The sequence below is a fragment of the Juglans microcarpa x Juglans regia genome, chromosome 1S, assembly GCF_004785595.1.
Source record: "Juglans microcarpa x Juglans regia isolate MS1-56 chromosome 1S, Jm3101_v1.0, whole genome shotgun sequence".
Classification (NCBI taxonomy): domain Eukaryota; kingdom Viridiplantae; phylum Streptophyta; class Magnoliopsida; order Fagales; family Juglandaceae; genus Juglans; species Juglans microcarpa x Juglans regia.
This window is the reverse complement of record NC_054595.1, coordinates 18,455,230-18,466,417: the sequence shown is the minus strand read 5'-3', so window position 1 is coordinate 18,466,417 and position 11,188 is coordinate 18,455,230. Positions and strand designations below refer to the sequence as shown.

Below are 11,188 nucleotides of genomic sequence, written 5' to 3'. Positions count from 1 at the left end.
ACATGTACGTGTATATACTCACTTTTTGACCCATGCTAACAGATAACTGATGTGAAATCACCCATATTAATTAGTATATAAAAACTAATCATTTTTTTTTTTTAACTATAACGAGTCTTTTAACAAAGTGGGTATTTACAGACCAACTTGTAAGCAACAAACACTTCTAAAAGTTCATCATTCTCTTCATCCTTAACCAAGAAACTTTTTGAGCTTTTGCCATTGCTAAAAGGTCCATTCGACACAACTTTGCAATCAGTTTCATGCGTTTGTTCTTATCTAGATTACAAGGATACCAAGGTGGCTTCAAGATGAGGAAAAGTACATTGATTATTGATTCTGAGTGAAATCACCACTTTTTTCAAAAGCAAGTAATGATTTCATACGGTATCAGAGTAAAAATCCTGAGTTCGAAGTTTAACTCTACATTCTATCCTATTTAATTAAATATTATACTTGTTGGATCTATTCATTGAAGGGAAGTCTGACCCATAAGTGAATGGAAGTGTTAAGATATAAAATATATAATAAACTATATCTCTTCCTATCAGCTTAAGTTTTTGAGACAAGTAGTAATTTCACATTTGATACCCATTGTTGCGTGTCTAACTAATTAAACACATAATGGGATATCTTCGGGCGATTTTAGAAATCTCAAATCTTCTTTGTAGAAAGAACACTTGGAGCAGTGGTCATATTTTAGTCATATTTGATAACATATTCTAGTCATATTTTAGTTAATTTTTTATTATTTTTTCTTAATGTTTATTTTCGTTTTCCAAAGAAATTATGATATCAAGCTAATTGTGTAGTTTTCATAAAAATTGGACAAAATCAATGAAGGAAAATATATATATTTCCTTTCTTTTTTAACCTTCAATATGAATCGAATACCAAGATGTGGATTATTTACAATTGCAAGAGCTACACTGTGAAGGCAACGGTAGGAGGTGAATGAATATCTAAATCCGCATAAACATGAACTTGATATTTCTAAATAAGGATAAAGTAGCGACAGTATGTAAAGAGAAATGATAGTTGTAGTCGTGAATGCGTAAGCATTGTGCAATCACTTTAAAAAAATGAATAAATATGACACAAAAAACTAATAATTTTTTAATAATAGACTCCACTCTTTTTCAAAGCGACTACACGACACTTAAGCACTCCACAACTGCATGTAGCATTACTCATCATATTATAGGTAATTTTTTTACGTGGTTGAGATCGAAAAAACAACCTCAAATTTGTCAGATTGACTAAAGATAACAAATCAAAGATGCAGAGTAACATTATAACATTACTCAAAAATATTTGTACACATTATTTGGCAGATCAGAAAAGGATAATGATAATAAGGAAATTCTTTACCAAGCAAGTACTAAGCAAATCGATCCTACAAACGAGATGTTGCTTGCTCCACTGGAGAACTCTGCAAGGAAACAGTGCAAGAACCATTAGAGAGAGCAAGGGGGCAGCCATGCACGCGGTTACATTAATGATTTTAAAATAAAGTGAGTAATTTACTCTACAAACCAGCTGATTTCGTACCAAATGAGGCCATAATAAACTCTTTCCATTATCTAATGTTGCTTTGTAGCATGAAAGTGGATTAGTTTGCGATTCCTTGACCCCAAAATTATAGGCTTCGTTTGGAACCTCAACTCATCTCAACTCATCATTACAACTTTTTCAAATCCCAACATAAAATATAATAAACAATTTAATTTTTTCAAATCCCAAAATAATAATAATATTAAAAAATAATATTCGAATAATATTTTATCAACTCAATTCAACTCAACTCAACATCAAAACGCACCTTAAAATTAAGTAGGAAACAGAAGAGTTCCAAAATAGTGGAATTTACAGCAGGAAACCATATGAAAAATATAGGCAATCCTAAGCCCCTAAAGCCACGGATTCACTTCTTGTAAATTATTCTACTTCTTGTAAACCTTGAACTTTTTTTTCAAAAATATTGAGAGGATAGACAATTGGGTCTTAGATTCTCACCAGAGGAGCACCCTTGGAAGCTCTTTCAGCCAAATAGGCACAAGGCTTGAAGAATTCTCCATACATCTTTGACCATTCCTCCAATCTTGAATAAATGTAAGTGGATCCAAGAGAATCAGCCCAGAACATTATACCTCCCCTGATCAAATGTGCCCCAACAGGTTTAGCAAGACTTATGGCGTTGAGAACAACTGATTCAAAATCGATGAGATTTACAAACCTGTAAGGTGGGAAACCCATGCCCATAACAGCAGCTATGTCAAGGTCTGCTGCTTTGACTGCAATACCCTCAGCCAGTACTCGACAGGCCTCATTCACCACAGGGAAGAATATCATCTCCACAATTTCGTTGTCAGATAACTTCACTACCTGTGGACAAGTTGGTTTACTATTGCAGCATTAGATCTCATCACAGCCCGCAGAATAGTAAATCAGGTAAGTCACCAAATCTAGTTTATGTAATAATAAAATGTGTATGGGTGTGTAGGTATGAGAGAGAGAGAGAGACCTTAGGGTCAATGGTTACCCCAGAAACGCTCCTTGACTTCTCAATATATTTATATAATTCAGGATCTGGGCTAGCTTTGCGGTTCTTGTCATATATATAGAACCCTTTGCGGGTAGTCTCACCTGGAAAAGAGTGCATGGTAAACAAAGAAATATTTAAAGCTCCATATAGAATTTGATAGATTTAAATGAACACGTTAACCACTTGATCTTTCACTTCTCATTAAAAATAAATAAAATTACCTGCTCTCTTATCCTCCTGCATAAGTGGAACAAGCATTGATTTATAAGTTCTCTCAGGAAAATGCTCGGCATATTGCATGCCACTTGCAATTGCAACACCAAAACCAACCAGGTCAGCCAATCTGCATGGACAGAATTAAATATAAAAGCCCTCTTTTTGGATAGGTAAAATATAAAAGCCAGTTAAATGCAAGAAACTAGATCAAGAAGCAACAAAGGGATCGAGACGACTGGTACTAATTTCCCTTTCATTTTACCTGAACGGTCCCATTGGCATTCCAAACTTGGTACTTGCCCGATCAATTCGATAGGGATCTGCACCATGCTCAACAAGCAAAACAGCAGCTTCTGGATAAGGGAAGAACATCCTGTTGACAGCAAAGCCAGCACAATTCCCAACCACCACTGGAGTCTTATTAATCTTTTTACCAACATCTAGCAAATCAACAATCACTTGGGGAGATGTCTGCTCAGTACGAACAATTTCCAGAAGTGGCATGACATGAGCTGGGCTGCATTAAAAGCATAATAACTAAATGGTTGAGCAAAACAAAGTTTCAGACAGGAAGAATAGCTGTAAATCTGGTATTACCTAAAGAAATGAGCTCCAACAATCCGATTTTGGGATCTTGTCTTTTCTCCAATCAGGTTCAAGTCAATTGTGGAGGTGTTACTTGCAAGTATGCAATGTGGTAGGCAATACTTTTCAAGATCAGCAAAAATTTGTTGCTTTAGAGAAAGATTCTCAATAACAGCCTGTTCCATGCATCAACAACAAAGACTCAACACCTTTTTTCCTCAGTTTCTGAATAAAAAAGACAATGACAAAGGCAAACCAATGCATTGTGGACTACCTCAATCACTATGTCCACATCTTTAAACCTTTCATAGTCAAGAACACCTTTGAGAAGAGAGATGGTTTTCTCAAACTTCTCTTGAGACATTTTCCCTTTGTTCACACGGCTTTGCAAATTGGCTGGATGAAAAGGAATATATTACAAGAAGTAATTTAACATTTTAAATACAAAGACCAATGCAAGTTTGTGCCTACCAGAGTAGAAGCTATTTAACCAGACAAACTAAAGAGGAATACTTTTTTCTGGAAGTAAACGAAGCAGGAAAACTATAAAACTTTTCGAAACAAAAGTGAAACTGAAAATTTTAGCCACAGAAACTAATTAGAAACTATAAACTTCGTATGGAATTCTAGCCTCACCTCTCACTCTACCAATCCCAGCCTGCAAGAACTTATCATTTACTTCTTTAAGGATGACTGGATAATTACGGAGAATCAATGCCGTTGCTATGCCAGAGCCCATTAGCCCTCCACCAACAATGGCAACCTTATTTACTCGTCTTGGCACTAAACCAATATCAGTAACTCCAGGCACCTGTTTAATGCATGAGAAGAGATGATCTTAGGAAAGCAAAAACTAGAAGATATGTAGGTCAAAAGTATGCAGAATCAAATTTGTAATGTCATAGTGTAACCGAAATATTCAATGACATTAGACAGAATCAATAAGACATTACATTAGAGAAAAGAATGAATGACCAAAAGTTATGATTGAACAAGACTATTAGATTAATAAAAGAATGGGTTTATCCAAGATCAAGATTTACGAGATACAAGGGTCAGAACTACCAATCTTCAACAAATCTCTAAAACCTGAAGCTGAACCTACAATTACTTATTCTCATGCTCAGCACAAGTTTCTTTGGAAACACAAATGTGATTAATATTTACCCAAGCAACACAGTTTAACAACCCAGGTTGGGCTGCCCACTAAATGGCAGCTAAACTACACACAAGAGCAGAATCATTTTTTTTTTTTTTTATCAGTACACAAGCAGAATCATAAACAGCAGAGCTCTTTGCAATTGGGAGAAATATCCTCATACATAACATTCTACTACCCAACATGGCTCCCAACCAAATCAAACTGCTATAGACTTAATTCATCTAGATATGTAGTGAAAGCTTTATTCAAAATCTAAACCAACAAATTAAAATAACCAGCCGTCCGTCTGAAAAAATCCCCTAAATTCAGTAAACATCCACAAACAAGTTTCAACTATAGAAGAATTAAGTCCAAAGTAAATTGACTATAAGTAGATCTCGTTAGTAAATCAGCAAGGCTTTTCTTGACATTTGGATCAAACAGGCTCTGGAAATAAAAACTTCATTTTCAAACCTTCGATGTTCGGCGTTGAGCGAAGAAGATATGGATCAAACTCTTGGAAGTGTCAGAATGCTGAAGCGCTCGACTAGCTTCAGCCTCCTGCCAATATCAGACAAAACATCAAGCAGTTGCATGTCACTGCTTTTTGAAGGGAAGTCAAAGAATGATAGAGATAGATCAGGACCTTCCAAAGTCCAGCCCGAGGACCAGAAACTATACCCTCTTCGATGATATCAATGCAAAGCAATGGATGTTTGAGATTGGGAGCCTGTTTCCGGACCTGAGCTCTTGCAAACTTAAATATTTCCCTTGCTTCTCCAAGGGGCTCTATCTTGTCAGTCTTGTAAAGACTAGCAGCCCATGGTCTTCTATGGTCCAATATATCCAAGGCCCACTGGCGTGCAGTATTTACCAACTCATCAGGTGAAACAATGGCATCGACAAGACCCAAAGTATAGGCTTCCTGCCCTTTGACTGGCTTAGACGTCTATTCAAGCATGCACCCAGGGGGTGAGAGAGAGATTACTATACTTTATGAGGCCATCAATCAAATCAATAGTGTCAAGAAAAAGAAAATACTAATTAAAACATACCAGCATCATTTCAAGAGCTTTTGAGAGGCCAACAAGACGTGGAAGCCGTTGTGTTCCTGAGCCATATCAAGAGTATGTGACAAAATGTGAGTAGTAATGACAGAGAATTTCATCAAAGACTTCTCTATGGCCTCGTTTGCTTTCAGAAAACATCTCATCTCATCTCATCTAATCATTACAATTTTCCCAACTTCCAATACAAAATAAAATAAACAATTCAACTTTTTCAAATCCCAAAACAAAAATAATATTAAAAAATATATTCTAATAATATTTTATTCAACTTTTTAACTTTAATCTCAACTCATCTCATCTCCGAAAACAAACGAGCCCTATATGTTTATATTCCCTTCATTTTTTTATGTAATTAAAGAGTATATAAAAAACTAGTCTCCAAAATGAAGTCTAACATCATACAAACTGGCAGCACCATTCGTCAATTCTATTTTCATCCAGAAGGTCTAGTTCATGATTATGACTGATGCTTTAAAAGGGTCTTCCCATCAGATGTAAATCGGCAGAGCCTTCAGAAGAAGCAATCAGAAAATCGTGCTTATTGTTTAAAATAGCATGACCAAGTTCGATGGAACCTATAACGATTATTGAATAAATATTTCTTGCATGATTATGTTTGTATGTATTTATGTTTGGTTTTCTGCTATTGTACTGAACAGAACTGGTGTTCATGACCTTCTTGCATCATTTTCTAGTTCCTAGTTTGTAATTAGGTGTTTTCTTGTATATACTTCCTGTGTACTAGGGCAATGCCTTAATTAGGCATCTCATGTTTTCTTGTGCATACATTCTTTTCTTTTCTTTTTTCGAATAAGCCATCTCATGTTTTCCTCTAACTAACATTCAACAGCCCTAGAACGTTTTCCTTTAAGATAACTGCCTATGTGCCAACTCGACAACCCTACAAAGGTGCACATTAAAAGTAACACCATCTAAAATCTCTTCCACATGTTGGAAGAGCAATACAAATAATAAATCAACTCTCTAGATTTTGATAATAAAAAAAAATATGTATCTTGTATCCTTGTTTTGGAGATACCCACACTGCATAACATTAGACATTGGAAAACAATAATGCCATAGTTCAGATTTGAACATAGAACAACTAACGTGGTACTTAAGATAGATAGTACATAATGCATATTAACCTCATGCTCATCAGAAAAGCCCACTTCAGCACATTAAAAACATAAAGATTCCACCACTAGTACTCTCATTAAAAGCAAGGATGATGTAGCCTTACCTCCAAATCCAGGAATTATTCCAAGCTGAAGTTCAGGCAACCCTAATTGTGCAGTGGGTGTTGATATTCTAGCATGGCATGCCTGGAAGAGAAAAATAAGAAAATCTGATATGGAAAAGTTTAGAGAAATGATTTGTACAAGTCCCAAATAGACAAGCCACATACAAGCCCTTATAAAAAGTGGACCCCAGCTTAAAAAAGTGTAAAAAAGCTATTCTTTATTAGTGGGACCCACTTTTTTACAAAGGGCTTGTATGAGGCTTGTACCTAGCATCACTCAAAAGTTTAATAGAGAAGGTCCCTTGTTCAAGAGAAATGGAAATACATACCATTGCAACCTCTAATCCTCCACCTAAGGCAAGGCCATCAATGGCAGCAACAGAAGGCTTCCTTGCGGCTGAAAATCAAAGTAGGTGATCAAATAGTAAAAAAATTAATCAAGCACTGTCTTGGAAGAGCAACTATTAAAGTATGAGGACCGAGAAAAAAATCCAAATGTGTACCTTCAAAAGTGTCAGTGATAATCTCTATTGATATATAGCCAGGCTTTTCTTCTCCCTCCCCTGATAAAACAAAATGAAACTTCATTTCCACAAACAAGAGATAATTAGAGGAATACGAGACAAAAAAAGGGCTAACATACTTAATCCCCTCTGAGTTCCTCCAAAAGCTGCAATATCAAAGCCACCAGAAAACTTGCCCTTTTCACCTGCTCACATAAGATATTAGATTCATATCTCAATCAAAACCAATGCTCAACAAAGAGAAATTTACATATTCTCATACTCACCTGTAATGACGATTGCTTTCACATCATCCCTTCTTAGTGCCTGCTCATAACTGTCTTTTAAGTTGCGTAACACTGATAGAGAGAGAGAGAGATTACATTGCTTTATCAGGCTAATTAAAAATTCAATAGCATTGTGAAGACAACGCAAGATTATCTTTAGCAATAATACTACTGAAACACAAAAGTTTGTCCAGTTCTTACCCTGCACCTACTCAAACTAGGGAGAAAATGGGGCAATGGAGGCAGCATTATAATGCTCCAATGTGGCTTCAATTCCTTTTTTTTGGAAATAAGTTAATGACAGGAAATGGGGTACGTGGAGGCTGGATTATATTGCTCTGATGTGACTTCAATTCTTTTGTCGATAAATAAGTTGAATTTCATCAAAAGCACAGAGGGGTACAACCAATTAGGGGAGAGGAGAGACACAAGAATCATAAACTCTAAAAAAGTAGAATGCACATTGCAGTGAAGCAATTCACCACTTTTCCTTGCACATACAGCACTAATCCATCACTATGATGTGTAGGAGCTTTGTTCCACCAAAAATATTTCCAAGGAAATTAACAGTTGTCTTGGGGTCGAAGAATTTTTGTTGGGAATTCATCTGATTTTGTCCTTCCCAACTCAATCCTCTTGAAAAAATCCTTAGGAATCAAACATTTAGAACAATAAATATTTAATTACTCACTAATAAACTTGTGATGGGGAATGAATATATTTGATGTATTATTTCCAAGAAATATTAAGGCATGCTGCTGCCCACATAATTCACCAAATGTAGGAGGTTGAGACCTAAACACCTGAACTTAGGGGATTCCTTGGGGAATGAGATGAGATAAGAATTTTGTGAATAGTAGTAAGATGGTTTGTGAATAGTAGTAAGATGGTTTGAGTTAAGTATTTATTGGGTTTTGGGAAAGGAGAGAAAAAAAAGTTGAATAAAAAATATTATAAAGTTAAAATATTGTTAAAATATAATTTTTGTTTTGAGATTTGAAAATGTTGAATTATTTTTTGTTTAAAATTTTGGAAAAGTTGTAATAACTAATTTGAAAAAGTTGTAATGATTAGTTTGAAAGTGTTTATGTTTGAATGATATTTGGGAAGGAAATAAGATGGGAAAAGATGAGGTAGGAAGAGATGAAAATTGTTTCCAAACATCCTAAAAAGTTTTACATTCACAACCTAGTCCTGACAATATCTAATGCCATATTACAACTGATGTAACAGTATCAAGTTATCAACAACCAATTTAAGTGGGCAATAAGTAAATTACTTTTTCTTCCAAAAAACCACCCTTATGTACAAACAAAACCCGGCACATACGAATACGTTTTTGATCAAGCTGCAATATCATATCATCCAGTTATCATCCTCCACCCACAAATCAAGTTCCCAAAAAACACCTTACAAGCATCAATCCTCGTTCAAACACCAGCCCCGGGTACGGTTCCCGAGGACAGTTTGGGACATTTCGCATTTAATCCTGCATTTCTCAATCAGTGACCCTCCAAGTCTCCCACTGCCAATTATTATGCCATTTTCAAACAAAATAATAAGTAAGGCACCCATATACGACGACCCCAGTAGCGGTTGCCAAAAAAATTGGTAAATTCAATCAGAAGTCAAGTGAATATCAATAAAGGGACCCCAGAACTGAAAACTCCCAACTATCCCTGCAGGTTCAATTGTCTCCATGAATAATAAGACTCTATGGAAAGAAAAAAAAAAAACAAAACAAGCAGAAAGAGTCCCCTAAATAGTCCGTGCACATATTTGTGACAAAACAAAAAGTCAAAAACCCAGGAAGAAAAAAAAAAAAAAAAAAAAAAAAAAAGAAGCTAAAAACAAAATCACAAAATATGGTTTTACAATGAAGTCGGTAGTGGGGGTAGGAATATAAATGGACAGGATCTGGGGAGTGCGACTAAGGAAAAAGTACCATCAAAGGAGAGGGAATTAACAGGAGGGTTGATTATTGTTATAAGAGCCACCCCGTCAGCTCCCACCTCCATTATAGTTCTTCCTTTTGCTCCGCTACCCATTATGTCAATGCTTCACTATCTGTCTCCCCTTCTCCGTCTCGCACTCTCTTGGCGAAGAATTCGAGTAGCTTTCAGATGGGTTTGCTGGGGCTTCTTATTCAACGCGGGGAGTTGGCGCGTCCGAGTTGACTGCAGACAGAGTGACGTTGGACCGGCTGATTTGGGGCTGGGACGAAACCAAAATTTTCATCCCGTTTCAAGTTTGAGACGAGATCAAATATCCAAACGCACATTTGGATAAAAACACAAACAAGTTATCTATGTCTCGGTTTTTATTCAACTGTTCATAGACATGGCAATATACAGACAGCTAGTACCTATTGTCACTAGTCTGCTTGTACTTTTTTCTAGCCATTAGAGCATTGACAAATTTAAAGTTTAACTAGAATTTTCAATTTTGGTTATAGCATTAAATTTTGATCAAATGAATCTACGTTAAACTAGTTATCTTAAAGTTAAAGTGATAATATTTTATATTTTAATAATATATTATATTTTTTTTATTTTACAAATATATTTTATATATTAATTAATAATTTAATTTTTATTTAAGATGGTATTATCTGACTATGTTGCTATTTATTAAAACAACAAAATTAATACCAACATGTTACTATCAGGCTACATGGGAACAAAATTAATACCAACACGTAACAAAAATTAATTCCTATTTATTTAGTAACAAATATGTTGTTTTTGGGGTAAACATAAATATCAACACAGTACTCTTTACATAAATGTCTACCAACACACTTTATTCGGTAGTTTCAGATTCCACAACTTCCTCCAAAACTCAAAAGTGCTTTGTGAATGTGAACTTTCAATCATTCCTCCATGATTTAACAACTCCAAGCTAAATGATATGCTGATTTTACTGGATACATTCCACTTTTATGAATACTCCAAACAAACTGGTCTACAAATCGCAAGTGAGATAAGTGAAGAAGGGGTCATTATCAAACTGCCACATTTAAACCTCTTGAGTTGACTAATATCAAATTCATAATCTTGCTACATTGAAAATATCAATTTATGAGCAAATTTGAATCCTCTTAACTTCTTACAATCCCAATCATTTACTTTCTTGATGGAAAATGCCTTAGTTTAGGAAGTACCATAAGATGTAAAGAGAAGCCAAGATCTGTTCCAATGCACCTAACAGACAAGCAGCATCACAGAAACCACAAATGCACAACTGATGGTAATAGCTTCTATAAGACCATAAAGAAAATGCAATAATATAAGACCATAAAGACTTTGTGCAATCCTGCCAATAATATAAGACCATAAAGCATCTAGCCCCCAGTCCTGCCATTGCTACTCAAGAAAATGCAATAATATAAGACCATAAAGACTTTGTGCAGATTTATTTTAGACTCTGTGCATATTTATTTTAGACTCTGTGCATATTTATTTTAGACCATAATAAATAAGATTTCTGTAAATTACAGCTCATTTCATCCTAATCACTTAAGTTGTCATTTAGGCTGGACTTTCTATCAGCTTCTATAAAATGAATTAGTTGTACTGAGCAACACAGTCCACATGGC

The 11,188-nt window shown here is 35.2% G+C and overlaps 1 protein-coding gene across 1 annotated transcript; it reads right to left on the bottom strand.

Moving 5' to 3' along the window:
* Positions 1-1,201: 1,201 nt before the first annotated feature.
* LOC121247509 (glyoxysomal fatty acid beta-oxidation multifunctional protein MFP-a-like) lies at positions 1,202-9,766 on the bottom strand. The gene is made up of 18 exons (XM_041145849.1): positions 9,536-9,766; positions 7,591-7,662; positions 7,444-7,509; positions 7,304-7,363; positions 7,130-7,197; positions 6,801-6,882; positions 5,543-5,598; positions 5,134-5,436; positions 4,962-5,048; positions 3,983-4,157; positions 3,621-3,742; positions 3,359-3,522; positions 3,024-3,278; positions 2,767-2,888; positions 2,525-2,646; positions 2,237-2,385; positions 2,017-2,155; positions 1,202-1,432 (listed from the first exon to the last, which is right to left on the bottom strand). The coding sequence occupies exons 1-18, from the start codon at positions 9,636-9,638 to the stop codon at positions 1,397-1,399; spliced, it is 2,181 nt and encodes a 726-aa protein (XP_041001783.1). The 5' UTR covers positions 9,639-9,766; the 3' UTR covers positions 1,202-1,396.
* Positions 9,767-11,188: the final 1,422 nt, after the last annotated feature.

What these genes read in the sequence shown, in the direction of transcription:
- LOC121247509 (XM_041145849.1), bottom strand. Translation starts at nt 9,638, where the DNA reads ATGGGTAGCGGAGCAAAAGGAAGAACTATAATGGAGGTGGGAGCTGAC. An exon ending in CTCGGGCTGGACTTTGGAAG is followed by an intron (nt 5,049 to 5,133) that starts GTCCTGATCTAT and finishes TGATATTGGCAG; the next exon opens with GAGGCTGAAGCTAGTCGAGC. An exon ending in GCAGGAGGATAAGAGAGCAG is followed by an intron (nt 2,647 to 2,766) that starts GTAATTTTATTT and finishes ACTCTTTTCCAG; the next exon opens with GTGAGACTACCCGCAAAGGG.